Raw genomic sequence first — 16,302 nt, 5'->3', positions numbered from 1 at the left:
CGCTTCTCAGGTTTGCCTTCAAGTTCTCATGGTACCAGCAGTACACTTTTGGTGGTTTATGAGACGATAATTTCACACATAAATAATTTTGGTGAACTGGAATTAATCTACAATTATACCCAACTGTTACATTTGGAGAATTTCGGTTATGATGAAAGTGAGAAGCTTTTATAACATAGACTAGAGCCAGGAAGAGTGCGGGGGAACAATCTGTGCACACTTCCTCCTGCCATGCTGTCAGTTCATCTCAGGCATGGTCTACAGCACTGTCACTACTCCAATACTAAGATGTTTCAAAGCAGAGACTACTTGTGGCAAGTGATGCTAAATTATGTGTTTTATGATAGGGTCAAATATACACAAAGTTCTAATTTAGCTGTTAACACTCAGTGCACTTGTGACCTAAACTAGATAGGCTACTGTATTACATTACTCCCCCTTTCCAAAGTCTGTCTCAAGTCATTTTTTGTGGACTTCTATTTTTAAAATTGTAGTACTTGGCTAGATATTTGAAGACTTTCACCTTTTGATCATTGGTTCAAATTTAAACCAGGTCAGCAGTAACAGCAAGTTGTTGCCATCTGGTAGATGTTAAGTGGCCTATGCAAAATGAGTTGATGGTCTTGCTCCAGTTGCTCAGGCGACATCATAAAAACTATCACTGCAGTTGATGCTAATTGAAACCCTTTTGTACAATCTCAACTGAAATGGCAGCAATTGAAAGAACATGGAAACTAGAGATACTGCTCTCTAATCTAGGGTGAGGCAATATGCTTTTGGTGCCTGAGCTGTATCTGTTCTGTGGGTGAACAGTGGACTTCAGTCTTCAAGGTTCTCATCCCATCACCTTACATCTACTTTAAAATAATACCAGTAATTATAGGGTGAAATCTTGATCCCACTAAAGTCAATAAGAATTCTGCCATGGGTGTAAAGATCCAGCCAAATAGGAAACAAATGTCTAAATTATACTACACCTAGGGAAGATTAGACTTGATTCTTAGTTCTGACAACCAAATTAGGAAATGATAAATTCTAGATTGATATACAGTACATTAATATTAATCACTCTGTTTTGGGTGCCGTAATCCTTAAATAGAAAACCCCAAAGAGGAGGTTCCATTTTCAGAGCTAAACACTCAAAAAGAAGCTAGTAACTCCCGTGTATCCATCAATAACAGTAGGTTCATTACTAAGATTAGTATCTAGGAGTCCAAGGTGGAGATGTATAAAGATAAGTGAGGATGTATATGATATATAACCCTTTTATTAATTTTCCTGTGAAAAAGTGGGGATAGTAACAGAAAGCATACTGGCATTGAGAACTGTTATGAGTCTGTTATCTCTGGGGGAAAAAAGACTTATGATTTGTCTCAAATTGTGAAAGAATTGTTTTGCTGACCTCACAATGTTATGTAAAGGGTACCAGAGTACAGCATGCTTTGTCTGGACTAGCCATCTCCAGTTCTTTCAAGTAAATTTTATTAATATCTCTATACTTGTTTTGAGAAGAGTTAATCACCTTTATAATTTTATCATTTAAACCCAAGTTAGCACACTTTTGAGCACTATATAAAATTACTGTGTCTCTCTCTGAAGTGTAAGATGCTCTGAAAAGCTGCCAATTTAAGTAGACAAAAATGGATGTAGACAGGGGAGAAGGGATAAAACACATGTGTAATTGGCATGTATCTTCTTGGTACCAAGATTTTTGCAGGGCTTTTTCGTTTTGTTTTTTAATTTAAGAAAATCATCCCCTTTCACCTTTCTTTTTTTGTCTCTCTCCTGAACACCTGAAATGGCCATGCTGAATTTATCCTCTTTGTCTCTCACTCCTCCATCCTGTCCCTCCTTTTCTTATGACTTAGTGAAATAATTACAGACAAATCAGAAGAAACCCTTGAAGCTCCAAATACCTAACAGCATCTCTTCACTCAGAGAGGAACTGGTCAGGCCTGTATTTGGGAGGTTACTGGGAGGCAGGACTCCAGAAGTGAAAGAACTCCTGCTACATGCACCCCCACTTGGGGAAGCTGAAGGAGAAATATAGAAGACAAACAAAATATGAATTATTGAAAAGAAGGAAAGAGTATTTAAAAAGCAAAACCTGTTTCAAAGTCACAGTTTATTCAAAAGACAGACTGAGGATGCACATTCCATAATCCTTGCTAAAAGTTTCATACAATTTATCTCCTTCAAATGTTCTACCTTTTTAAATAAGTACTTTTAAAAAACAATATTATTTTCTTTTTAATGTACAGGTCTTATGGTAGTACTATAGTTAATGTGTTGGTGTTTTTTACAAAAAATAAATACTCAACTAAGTTCACAATATTTTTAACTTGTATTTAGGCACCGAAGAAGATGTAGTAAAGTCAAAGAAAACTTTCCGAAGTCAGGCTGTGGTAAATCAGAATGCAGAAACCGAGCTCATGCTGGAAGGGGATGATGATGCTGTCAGTCTGCTCCAAGAGAAAGAGATTGACAACCTTGCAGGTAATTTTTTTTTTTATCACTAACATGGTATCAATAAATAGATGATGTAAAATTTTAACTTTTAACCTCTGTAACCAGTCCCCTGTGTTGACAGTTATGTAATGGACTTCTAATAGTGCCCACAGTTACATTGAGACCAGGTTACTGATATTCTGGGTCCAATAAATGTTCTATTACTGTGAGCTGAAGTAACTGATTAAGTTATAAGTCCTTCTACAATGGTCTTCTGCCAGCCCAGTGGGGGTTGTTGAACTGCTAAAAGATGAGAGTGGAAGACCACAACAGTTGAAATGAGGAGGGAAAATACTCTCAGAACTTGTTTTTTTAAGTCAGGAGATTGTTGAGTGTATTTCCATTTCTCCAGTTTTCACAGCCACGTCTATCACTAGATCAAGGGAAGTTAATGAGGGCTCTCTGCTCTGGCACTATCCTCTGCAGCCATTTCTCAGTGAAACCAGAGGGACTGTAGAGCGGCATATACTCTCTGTCACAGTAATAGGATGGGAAAGGGGAGAGGCTTCCTGGCTGCAAGCAAAGAATGAAAAGGGGTGAAGCTGCAACTAAAGAATGAACATTGTTGGTCAGAATGCAAGTTGGGAGTGAGTAGAACTCTTCGTATCAACACATTCCATTGGAGTGGTGGTGTGTAGTCAGGTCTTAGATTTACTCCTGGAATTGTGATCCGGTGAGTTCTTACATGTTCTGCGTTGAAGCACCATGTTACTTGTTGTGGAAGATGTATGAAATAATGACAATTTTGGAGTTAATACATTCTCCAGTGTGTTGTCTCATGTGGAATGAAAATATGAGAAATGTGCCTGGAATGAGGTATGGGTATTAAACAATTAATTTTACTATGGAAGATATATTTGTTAATTTGCACTATGACTGGGGAAATGGGGATTTTGTGATATATTGAAGGAGAAACTTGAAACATCACTGGGTTTAAGATTAAGTTCTCCTTACTCCAGTACTTCTTTCTGATGTCACAGGCAGTGGAAATTGGAAGTCAGAAATTAGATCATGCATGAATGACAAAAAATAATGAATGAAGTGAGTCTAGCAGTTTGAAATTAAATTATAAAAAAACACTCATGTTGGGACCAACTAATAAACAATATAATCATCAACAGTCAGTATGTCAACTCAATATTTATCTGTTTAGAAATGTCCATTTTTGTACCCATCACTGAACACCTTGCTGTCTCACCTTGGTAAAATAGTAATTTTAGGCAACTAATGTGATAGCTTAATCTAGATTCCTTTGGTAGGTTTCATTTAATAGCAGAGAGAGGTCGGAGGCATCTCTGTCAAGCTCCACCTTTGACATATACCCCAGATAAATACTTATATGCAATTGCTATGTTTTAAAGGCTACACTACGCAGCTATATTGAAATGTTGATTGAACCTGCATGGTAATCTGATAAAGCTGTTATGCATTTTGAAAGTCCCTATAATCCCTCTGCAAACTGTAGGCTCTTGTACATGCTTGACACTGTTCTGCTAGTCAAAACACTGAGATGCAAGCCATGCCTCATGGTCCTATCCTTCAAGAAACTGACACTTCAGAGGCAGGTTTCATGTCTCTGGTCTCAGAGATGCAGATGAGTATGACCGTTCTCCCTAGGAGTTTAGCTCTTTCCCTATATCAGCAGTTCTCAAACTGTGGGTTGGGACCCCAAAGTGAGTCACGACCCCATTTTAATGGGGTCGACAGGGCTGGCTTATACTTGCTGGGGCCAAAGCCCGTGCCACACTGCCCGGGGCCAAAGCCTCAGGGCTTCAGCCCTGGGTGAAATGATTCAGGTTACAGGCTCCCTGCCTGGGGCTGAAGCCCTGGGGCTTTGGCTTTGCCCCTCCTATTCCCAGGGAGGCGGGGTTCAGGCACGCTGAGGTTTCCATCTTCCCTTTTGGAGTCATGTAGTAATTTTTGTTGTCAGAATGGGGTCATAGTACAATGAAGTTTGAGAACCCCCCTGCCCTATATAATTCAAATCTGGATTATGGATATTGATAAAAATTAACATCTTAAACACTGCCAGGAAATCTGCCTTAGGAATGTCAGCGATTTGCCTGAATGCTTACAGGACACTTCCATAAGTAAATCTGAATGTCATAAACACAAGTCAGTGCCATCTTATAAAAAGTGGATCCCATCATCTTTGGCCTCTTGTAGAATATCAGATAGTGTCTCAGCTGCACCATCAAGGGACTTCAGAAGTATTACTACCTCCTGGTTAGTCTCCTTTCTGCAATTGTCACTTCTAGTAGGACAAATGCTGATGTACCATATAATATAGGGGAGGCTTTCTGACCATATGAAAGTAGTGGCAAGAAATGCGGCAGCAGTATACACATGTGCACACACCAACAAAAAAAACCTCCCATCATTTCATTTTTACCCTCAAACTAACCCAAATCCTTGAAACTAAGTCAAGGTTAGGAGGGGATGGGGAAGGGCAGTGGAGAGAAAATAAATGCAGGAGTTAATTGTCAGAAAACATCCTCCTGATGCTGTGTCAGCTCCACCAATCCCTAGAATTATTTAGTGCATGATTTTACACTAGATAAGAAAACTGTTTTCCAAAGATTGTTATGCTCACAGGGTGATTCCAAAACAGAAGTCCTAGCAACCTAAATAAAAAAAGACAACTGTTAACTATTTTTCTGCATGAGAAAAATTAGAACCCATAGCCCTGCCAAGAGCATACCCCACAGAAGCAAGACCAGCCATGTTTTCTATTATTGGAAAAAACCGAAGTGTAGTTCTCTTCCGTAAAAATTCTACACCTTGTCTATGCCTTTTCTACACCTGTCACTGAAATATACCAAGAGACACATCTACTTGCTTTAGTGACTTAGGGTATATCTACAGTGCAAGAAACCACCTATGGCTGGCCCAGGTGAGGTAACTTGGGCTGGCAGGGCTGTGGGGCCATAAAATTCCAGTGTAGACATTTGGGCTCAGGCTAGAGTCTGGGATCTGAGACCCCACAAGGGGGAGGGTCCTAGGGTTGCCAGATGTCCAGTTTTCAACCAGAACACCCAGTCGAAAAGGGACCCTGGCATCTCCGGTCAGCAGTGCTGACCGGGCTATTAAAGTCCAGTTGACTGCAGCAGGGCTGTCAGGCTCCCTTCCCGGTTCCGCATGGCTCCCAGGAAGCGGCCAGCATGTCCCTCCAGCTCAATGGCAGCCACAGGAGCTCTGTGTGCTGCCCACACCACGAGCACCAGCTCTGCAGCTTCCATTGGCCAGGAACCATGGCCAATGGGACCTGCGGAGGCAGCGCCTGCAGGTAGTGGCAGTGCGCAGAGCCCCCTGGTCATCCTTCACCTAGGAGTCAGAGAGACTTGTTGCAGCTTCCTGGGAGCTGCCTGAGGTAAGTGCCACCTGGAGCCCGAACCCCCTCCCATTCTCCAACCCAGACCTGAACCCCCTCCTGCACCCCAACCCCCTACCCCTTCTCGGAACCCCCTCCTGCACCCAAACTCCCTTCTGGAGCCTGCACCCCCTTCCCCTCCTGCACCACAACCCCTTGCCACAGCTCAGAGCTCCCTCCCACGCTCCAAACCCCTCGCCCCTCCCCCACACACAGCCCAGAGCCCCTCCTCCCCGGCCCCACCCCAGAGTCCGCACCTGCAGCCAGAGCCCTCACCCTCTCCCTAACCCTGTCCCAGTCCAGTGAAAATGAGCTGCGGAGGGAAGGGGATGGAGTGGGGCGGGGCAGGGGCGGAGCAAGGGTGTTTGGTTTTCTGCAATTAGAAAGTTGGCAAACCTAGACGGTCCCAGAGACAGGGGTCCAGCCTAAGACTGAACATTTACATTCAGGGCCAGCCACAAGTGTTTTATTGCAGGGTAGACATACTCTAAAGTAAGTTTACTACCTTTTATTCCTGTTAGCAGAGCAAACACAATTAAGAGTGGAGTAAATTATCTTTCTCTTCATATGTTCATATGTTATGAATAGAGCTGATTGGGAATTGTCCATACAAATGATTTTCTTATGGGGAAATGCAGTTTCTGCCAAATCTAAATGTTCTGGTTTGACACACATCAGAATATTTCATTTTTTGAAATAACCTGAAATGTTTTGTTTAAAATCAGTTCAACCAAATATTAAACTACATTTTCCTGTCAGTGCATTGCTTTATGGGAGTTGTAGTTTGGGCCCCCATTCTCTCCTGAGGGGTGTGCTCCCCAGAGAACTAAATCTCCCATAATGCAATTCAGATTTCCCTCTGATCAAGCTACACGGTGCATTGTGGGACCCATGACTCTGGATGCATTATGAGATATGTAGTCCAGCTAGGGCTCCTGGCCCACAAGGGAAAATGGGGACAGCAGACTTCCAAGCCACAACTGCCATGAGGTAATGCACCACTGTGGGAAAGTGTAGTTTAATACTTAACTGACTCAAAATGAAGCATTTAAAATCAGTTCAACAACCCAAAACATTCTGACATAAGGAATGTCAAAATGTTTTGTTTTGATCAAAAATGTCAAAATGAAATGTTTTGACTTTCCGAATTGGAATTTGTTGAATTTTTTTCTCTCCCAATTTGGGATGAAAACAAATACTGAAATATAGGAATTTCCCAGTGGATAGGAATTCTGAATTTCACTCAGCTCTTAACTATGCACAGAGTTGTACAAAGTTCCAAGTACAGGAACAAACCTTTATTATGAATATTATTTTATAGTAATATTTGAGACCTATCATGATGAGGACTAGGATTGCCAACATTGTATTTTAAAAATAAGGGGCTGATATCTTAGCACCCGTGGCTTACTCTTCCTCTCGATATCATCATCATCATCATCAGTAGTAGTAGTAATAATAATAATATAATATAATAAGTAGTACTCTCCTAAATTCTCCTGGGGTATTTCTTGCTGCTTTTTGCAGAACTCAGCCACTCCCAATCTTGTACAGAGATGAAAAAATAAGGGATGTCCATTTCAATAAGGGACTGTTGGCAACCCTAGGACTCAATTGTGCTTGGCACTGTACAAATACTGACAGACCCTTCCCTGAAGAGTTTAACTCTGTGACGCAGGCATTGAAGGCCATGGATTTGCACAAAGTCTCATTAAGGACCATATTGGGACTGTTGATCCTTTAGAACTGGTGGAGGAGTGAGAAATGAACTCAGCTTGACTTTCAGATCTCAGGTTCAGTTTTCAGGGTTTACCACTGAAAATAACATGTTTATTTGTAAACTGAACACATTTGATGAAACACAGTAAATATAGGACTCCACAATGCCATTTACTTCTATTTTTCAGAGAAGACCCACACTTAGGCCTGTCTATATTCAAAGCTGGACTGCTTTAACTTGGTCAGTTTAAAAAAAATGAGTTACTTAAATGGGTCCATAACCCTATGTGGACACTCTGAATTCAATTTAAACCTGGGTTATATTGATTTAGCTTGACTCACTAAAGAATTAAGTTAAACTAAATCAATATAAATCAAGTAAAAATAGAATTAAGAGTGCCCACACAGGCTTTTGGACACATTTAACTCAATCAGTTTAAAAAAACACATTTTATTAAAACAGTGCAACTCTAAATATAGAGAGACATCAGTTATTAGAAAACTTTTCACTCAGAAAATATAAATATTGTAATACCTTGATTTTCAAAGTTAAAACAAAACTGAAAAATGCTAAGGAAAGTTGAAACAGACTATGGGCCCAAACTTGCAAACACTCACATGGGTGGATCTTAAGTATCTTTCATTCCAGAGACTTTCCTTCATAGCTTTTCATCAACCATACTGCATAAATCATTGTAGAACAGGGGTCGGCAACTTTTGGCATGCGGCCCATTAGGGAAATCCGCTGGCGGGCCGGGACAGTTTGTTTACCTGCAGCGTCCGCGGATTCGGCCAATCGCAGCTCCCACTGGCCGTGGTTCGCCATTCCGGGCCAATGGGGGCTGCGGGAAGCGGTGCAGGCCAAGGGATGTGCTGGCCGCTGCTTCCCACAGCCCCCATTGGCCCGGAATGGCGATCCACGGCCAGTGGGAGCCGCGATTGGCCGAACCTGCGGACGCTGCAGGTAAACAAACCGTCCCGGCCCGCCAGCAGATTTCCCTGATGGGCCATGTGCCAAAGGTTGCCGATCCCTGTTGTAGAACATACTTCTATAATTTATACATGACATGTCGTATTTTTTAAATAATTGCATTCTGGAGCTTCTTAGTCATTAGATAAACCTAGTATTCCATATGTCACAATGAGGATAACTTAGATTGAATCTTCTTCAGAATATTTGTTTGGGTTTTAATTAATAGCAGTAATGTAGTGGATTTCATTGCTCACACAGAATTACTTCATTTTTGTGTGTGTGATGGATTCAAAGAAAATTTGTGTTTAGTCTCAAGATTTTCAATTGCAGGAGTATTTTAACAGGATGTTGTGGTGTGTTCAATTATCAAAACTTTTGTTTTTATTTTCTTAGTATTTACATATTAAATATTTTACCATTTTCTGTTTCAATTTTAGCTCCTTTCCTTCCCAGACCATTCACTTCAAGAGGCAAGTCACATGTTTGTGAGAACTAATGACTGAGATAGCCCAGTCTATTGTAGCAGTTTCTAATAATAAATTGTTAATCAATGGCATTGCAATCAAACCAATTGTAGTTAAGTGATAATCCCTAACTCTTCTGTATCCTTAGTAGATTTTTTCTTTTCCATTTTCTAATGTTGTAATTTCATTTAGGAGTTTAAATATGCAAATTTACTAATAATTTGTTCTACTCTAAGTAAATTATTTTTTTCATAATGAAAAATATATTGGTATGTTACTTCATGATAAGTTTATAATTCCAATGTGGAATATGTATTAACTGATCATTAGTATTGTCTTTACAACCTTTTTAAGCTAAAAGCTAAACTAGAAACTGAAGAACAGATTAAAATAAATTTCAAACCACTTGGATTACATGGGTTTAAAGTTTTAGGAATACATTCATACCTCTGCTGCATGTGTACAATTCCCATTGACTTCAATAAGAGCTGTGTGCAGAATTTGGCCTTAGTGAACCTTTGGAAAGATTCTGTGTCCCACGAATCCTCGAGTTAGAAGGGACTACAAGGGCCATCTAGTTTAACCCATTGCCAAGGTGCAGGATTTGTTGTGTCTAAATCATCCAAGACAGATAGCTATCCTGCCTCCTTTTGTAAACTTTCACTGAAGGAGATTGCACAACTTCCCTAGGCAGTATGTTCCATTGTCCTACTGTTCTTACAGTTAGTAAATTTTTCCTGAGATTTAATCTAAATCTGCTATACTGTAGGTTGAACCCAATGCCTCTTGTTCTGCCCTATATGGCAAAAGAGAACAACTTTTCTCCATTTTTTATGGCAGTCTTTCAAGTCTTTGAAGATTACCATCATATCCCCCCTCACTCTCTTCTTTTCCGAACTAAACATACCCACTTCCTTCAGCCTTTGCTCATATGGCTTGCATTCCATCCTTTTAATCATCTTGGTCTCTCGTCTCTAGATCCTTTCTAGTTTCTCTACATCCTTTCTATACATTGGTGACCAAAATTGTACACAGTACTCCAGCTGAGGCCTAACTAGCGCTGAGTAGAGAGATACTATCACCTCCTATGACTTGCATGATATGCCTCTGTTAAACTAATGCAATTTTAGGTTGCCTTTTTTTTTTTTTTTTTTTTTTTTTTTTTGCAACAGCATCACATTGCTGACTCATGTTGAAGTTGTGATCCACCACAACTCCAAGATCCTTCTCAGCAGTGCTGCTGCCAAGCTAGTTTTGCCACTTTATGTATTTGTGGATTTCATTTTTCTTTCCTAAGTGTAGCACCTTACTTTTGTCTTTGCTGAATTGCATTGTGTTGTCTATAGCCCAGTTCTCAAATTTATCAAGATACCTCTGAATTCTAGCTCTATCCTGCAAAGTACTGGCAAACATCCTCCAGCTTTGTGACCTAAATTGTCCAGCTGATTTGAATTTATTCAAATTGGTCAGAAGATCTTTGATGTGTTCTTTACTTATCAGGATCTGCATTCTTTCATCATAGAATATCAGGGTTGGAAGGGACCTCAGGAGGTCATCTGGTCCAACCCCCTGCTCAAAGCAGAGCCAATCCCCAACTAAATCCCCAAGTGGCCCCCTCAAGGATTGAACTTTCAACCCTGGGTTTAGCAGGGCAATGCTCAAACCACTGACCTATCTTTCCTCTGCATCAGACTAGCTTGATGTTCAGCTTTAATATTACATCTTTTAAGAACTGCCAGCTCTTGTCAACTCCTTTTCTTCCTAATTGGTCTTTCCATAGGACCTTGCCTACTATTTCTCCAAGTCGGTTAAAATCTACCTTTCTGAAGTCCAGCATCCTTGTTTTGCTGTTCTCATGTCCTCCTTTCCAAAGGATCTTGAATTCTATCATGATCACTTCCTCCCAAGTTCCCAACCACCTTCACATTCGCAACTAATTCATCCCTGTTGGTCAAAACCTGATCCAAAATGGATGACCTCTTAGTTGTTTCTTCAAGTTGTCTCCTACATACATGCTAAGAATTTGCATGCCATATTATGTTTTGCTGTGCTAATCTTCCAACAGATATCATGGCAGTTAAAATCCCCCATTAATACTAGCTCATGTGTGTTAGCTAATCTTATTACCTGCTTGTAACACTTCCTCTTCCTGATCTGATGGTCTGTAATAGACCCCCACCATAACATCGCTACTGTTCTTTTCCTTTGTCATCCTCACACAGAGATTCTCAATATGTCTGTCCCTCACATTCTCTTGGACCTCAGAGCAAGTGTCTACATTCTTGATGTACAGTGCAACACTTCTCTCTTTGTTCCCCATACCTATCCTTTCAGAACAAGCTATACCCCTCAATGCTGGTACTCTAGTCATGGGAGTTGTCCCATGACGTGCATACATTTCATCTGCACCGTAATGTGGCATTTGTAAGCTTTCAGAACTAACAGTTAGAACTAGACAGACAAAGTAGTTCAGGCAATATTTTTGACCAGTCTCTAAATAGTGAGTAATATCTGGACATGAATGAGAGAAAGGAAATAAAGATGGGAGTAGATGAGGCTCCAAGAATATTTGCAGAGGAAAAGTCAGCTGGGATGGGCCAGCCACAAGTTTTTATTCGCTGTGTAGACAAACCCATAGTGGATGCATTGACTTCCTGCCCTGGGCTATGAAAAATAAGTTGGATTATGGGAATTGGACAGCTTGTAGTATTATTAATGTGATACAGGGTCTTTCATTTCCAGATCATCTGTTCAAATCCAGACAAGATAGATAGCAAGCAAAAGTTACCGACATCTATTTAGTGGCCTATGTAAAATTACTTGTTTGTCTCGTTTCAGTCACAATCACAGAAATCATTACAATTTTGAGCAATTTCCAATTAAAATTGTTTTTGTTGAGAGCAAATTGGAACAGTTCCAAAAGTTCTAGTATGTTAAAACTATGTAACGTTATCTAAAATAAACAAGTAAATCATTTAGCCCGTAAGGGATATTTTCTATCCTCCATTTACATTTCTGACAATATTTTAGGAGCCTTACATAGGACCAGATTCTGTTGTAAAAACTGTCTTGCTTCCACACTCTGGGTACAATTACAAGATTACAAAGCCTTGTTAACAAAAATAATACATAGGTGGTGGAGAGCCTGAGTACAATTTTTACTGAATCTGTCTTTTATATAATTGTAAACTGAATTTGGGGAGAGAAATGCATTTTAAAATGTATTCAATGTTAGTAGCATCTCTTGTGCCCAAAATCTGCAACGGAATTTTCTTTACTAGGACTCAACTATACAGATCTTCTGGTCAGTTGTGCTACTGTATATAGCTTTCTCGTGACCAATTTTAATGAATAGTATAGGACATCTTTTGATTTCCCCTTTCCTCAGTTTCATCAACTTCTCACTCTGACCAGTGCAGGTTGCATTTCTTCATCCATTCCTTACAATCTAGTCTGCCAGAGTTTTCAGTGGCCTTTTACTTTATTGTAGGGATATATAGCCATATTAGTCTTGTGGTTCCAAATATGGAAAGTTTACTGAGTCAGATTTTCAGTATGTGACTGCTATATATTCAAATTTTGATCCTTAAATCAACATGTAAAGAAGGAAATTATTTTTGTTCATGAGTTTAATTTAAATTCAATCATAAACTACACACACACACACAGACAGAACTTCTGCTGTATAGTCGTTTCCTACTTGAAAATATCGAAAGCAACAATTTCAGAAACATCCTATTTTTAGGTTTCAGAGTAGCAGCCATGTTAGTCTGTATCCGCAAAAAGAACAGGAGTACTTGTGGCACCTTAGAGACTAACAAATTTATTAGAGCATAAGCTTTCGTGGACTACAGCCCACTTCTTCGGATGCATACAGAGTGGAATAAATATTGAGGAGATATATATACACACATACAGAGAGCATAAACAGGTGTGAGTTGTCTTACCAACTCTGAGAGGCCAATTAAATAAGAGAAAAAAAACTTTTGAAGTGATCATCAAGATAGCCCAGTACAGACAGTTTGATAAGAAGTGTGAGAATACTTACAAGGGGAGATAGATTCAATGTTTGTAATGGCTCAGCCATTCCCAGTCCTTATTCAATCCTTTGTTGATTGTGTCTAGTTTGCATATCAATTCCAGCTCAGCAGTCTCTCCTTTGGAGTCTGTTTTTGAAGTTTTTCTGTTGTAATATAGCCACCCGCAGGTCTGTCATTGAATGACCAGACAGGTTAAAGTGTTCTCCCACTGGTTTTTGAGTATTATGATTCCTGATGTCAGATTTGTGTCCATTAATTCTTTTGCATAGAGACTGTCCGGTTTGGCCAATGTACATGGCAGAGGGGCATTGCTGGCACATGATGGCATATATCACATTGGTAGATGTGCAGGTGAATGAGCCCCTGATGGTATGGCTGATGTGATTAGGTCCTATGATGATGTCACTTGAATAGATATGTGAACAGAGTTGGCATCGGGCTTTGTTACAAGGGTAGGTTCCTGGGTCAGTGGTTTTGTTCAGTGATGTATGGTTGCTGGTGAGTATTTGCTTTAGGTTGGGGGGTTGTCTGTAAGCGAGGACAGGTCTGTCTCCCAAGATCTGTGAGAGTAAAGGATCATCTTTCAGGATAGGTGGTAGTCCTGGACACTACTGTGCTAATAAGCGATGGTCACATAAATACCACCCTATACCGGAAACCTACTGACCGCTACACTTACCTACATGCCTCCAGCTTCCATCCAGGACACACCACACGATCCATTGTCTACAGCCAAGCTCTAAGATATAACCGCATTTGCTCCAATCCCTCAGATAGAGACAAGCACCTACAAGATCTCTATCAAGCATTCTTAAAACTACAATACCCACCTGCTGAAGTGAAAAAACAGATTGACAGAGCCAGACGAGTACCCAGAAGTCACCTCCTACAAGACAGGCCCAACAAAGAAAATAACAGAACACCACTAGCTGTCACCTTCAGCCCCCAACTAAAACCTCTCCAGCGCATCATCAGAGATCTACAACCTATCCTGAAAGATGATCCTTTACTCTCACAGATCTTGGGAGACAGACCTGTCCTCGCTTACAGACAACCCCCCAACCTAAAGCAAATACTCACCAGCAACCACACATCACTGAACAAAACCACTGACCCAGGAACCTACCCTTGTAACAAAGCCCGATGCCAGCTCTGTCCACATATCTATTCAAGTGACATCATCATAGGACCTAATCACATCAGCCATACCATCAGGGGCTCGTTCACCTGCACATCTACCAATGTGATATATGCCATCATGTGCCAGCAATGCCCCTCTGCCATGTACATTGGCCAAACCGGACAGTCTCTACGCAAAAGAATTAATGGACACAAATCTGACATCAGGAATCATAATACTCAAAAACCAGTGGGAGAACACTGTAACCTGTCTGGTCATTCAGTGACAGACCTGCGGGTGGCTATATTACAACAGAAAAACTTCAAAAACAGACTCCAAGGAGAGACTGCTGAGCTGGAATTGATATGCAAACTAGACACAATCAACAAAGGATTGAATAAGGACTGGGAATGGCTGAGCCATTACAAACATTCTATATGCATCCGAAGAAGTGGGCTGTAGTCCACGAAAGCTTATGCTCTAATAAATTTGTTAGTCTCTAAGGTGCCACAAGTACTCCTGTTCTTTTTGCGGATACAGACTAACACGGCTGCTACTCTGAAACAATACAAACATTGAATCTATCTCCCCTTGTAAGTATTCTCACACTTCTTATCAAACTGTCTGTACTGGGCTATCTTGATGATCACTTCAAAAGTTTTTTTTCTCTTATTTAATTGGCCTCTCAGAGTTGGTAGGACAACTCCCACCTTTTTATGCTCTCTGTATGTGTGTATATATATATCTCCTCAATATTTATTCCACTCTGTATGCATCCGAAGAAGTGGGCTGTAGTCCACGAAAGCTTATGCTCTAATAAATTTGTTAGTCTCTAAGGTGTCACAAGTACTCCTGTTCTTTTTATCCTATTTTTAGGCATTTCAGCATTTTAATCGATTTGGTTTCACATTATCCAAAATATTCTATCAAAGTTTGACTCCCAAGCATAACTTTGAAGAGCTCCTTTTACCATGCCTTTCTCTTCCACCCCGTCCCTACAAATGTGTATTCTTATCCACCCATTTTGGATACTGAGCTCCCTAGTGGACTGATGCCTGGGCAGCTGGGTTTCCTAACTCCTAAAATGGCATCTGGATTTCTTGATGTCCCTGCCTCCCAACTGACTAGTTGGTTACTCTGGACTTATTATCAGGGTTGGGGTACTGAGACAGCTTTTCACGTCCCTAGGGCTCTTCCCTACTTAGCAGATAGCCAGGATTCTAGGGGACAGTATTCTCCTACTTCTGATGGGTGCAGGATTGTTTTAATACTGTCTCTGCAAATGAGCAAGCAAGCAAAGCCTCCCAGCTCCCCAAGAATCACTGTCTCAGGGCACTCATTATGTCATTGCATTGTCTAGGCCTTATCCAAACTATAGCCTTGCCTCATGCACTCTGATCTGCACAGGCAAAGCCCCAACAACTTCATTGGGCTCCATGCAGGTGTAAGAATCTGCCTACACAGATTAGATTGCAGGGCTGTGACCTAAATCTGAAATTATGTTAGCAACAATTGTGTTTAAACAGAGTTAAGGTACTATAGTCAGAGTTTTACTGACCAGTATGGACAGGGATTTTTTTTCTGAACATTGTTTTATAAAAAGTCGTCAAGGACAAGGAGGTAGCAACACAGTCTGCCTGCCACTGGTCTCCAACAAAATCCCTGTCCTCACTGGTCAAGGAAATCATGCAAGCATCAACTGTGTTCAAAAACAACTGTCAGTAAAATTTCAGTTGCTGCATGGACAGTCCCCTAAAGTTAGTCTGCAAAGGGGAAATTGTGGGCACTTTTACAACTTTTTCAGTTTAAAATACATTTGAAATAATGACTCTACTATACCCTTGACACCTTTTACAAACATGTACATAATATATAACATACACAAATTCAACAGCTCATTTCTTCTCTCAAAATCCAACATGCACACAGCAAGTAACCCGTCAAATTACCCCACACTCCCTGAGCATACTATTCCTCTGCCATCTTACCCTTTCTTTCTCCACAACTTGAGGAAATAAAAACCTTGCACATGGCCTGATGGTAGTGGAATGGGCTATTTCACAATTCCAAAGTTGAAGTCCTCACAATTTGATTCAATTCAGTAAGCA

At 40.5% G+C, this 16,302-nt stretch overlaps 1 protein-coding gene across 14 annotated transcripts in view; it reads left to right on the top strand.

The window, feature by feature from the left end:
* Positions 1-16,302, top strand: part of NBEA (neurobeachin) — an 834,265-nt gene that overhangs the window by 558,490 nt on the left and 259,473 nt on the right. For all 14 annotated transcript variants that reach the window (XM_034758618.1, XM_034758629.1, XM_034758620.1 and 11 more), the window contains one exon: positions 2,353-2,496. In XM_034758618.1, coding sequence (XP_034614509.1) covers positions 2,353-2,496 — 144 coding nt within the window. The remainder of the gene's footprint in view (positions 1-2,352; positions 2,497-16,302) is intronic.

This window comes from Trachemys scripta, chromosome 1, assembly GCF_013100865.1.
Source record: "Trachemys scripta elegans isolate TJP31775 chromosome 1, CAS_Tse_1.0, whole genome shotgun sequence".
Classification (NCBI taxonomy): Eukaryota; Metazoa; Chordata; order Testudines; family Emydidae; genus Trachemys; species Trachemys scripta.
Note: the sequence above shows the minus strand (reverse complement) of the source record. Positions and strands in the feature narration are given on the sequence as shown.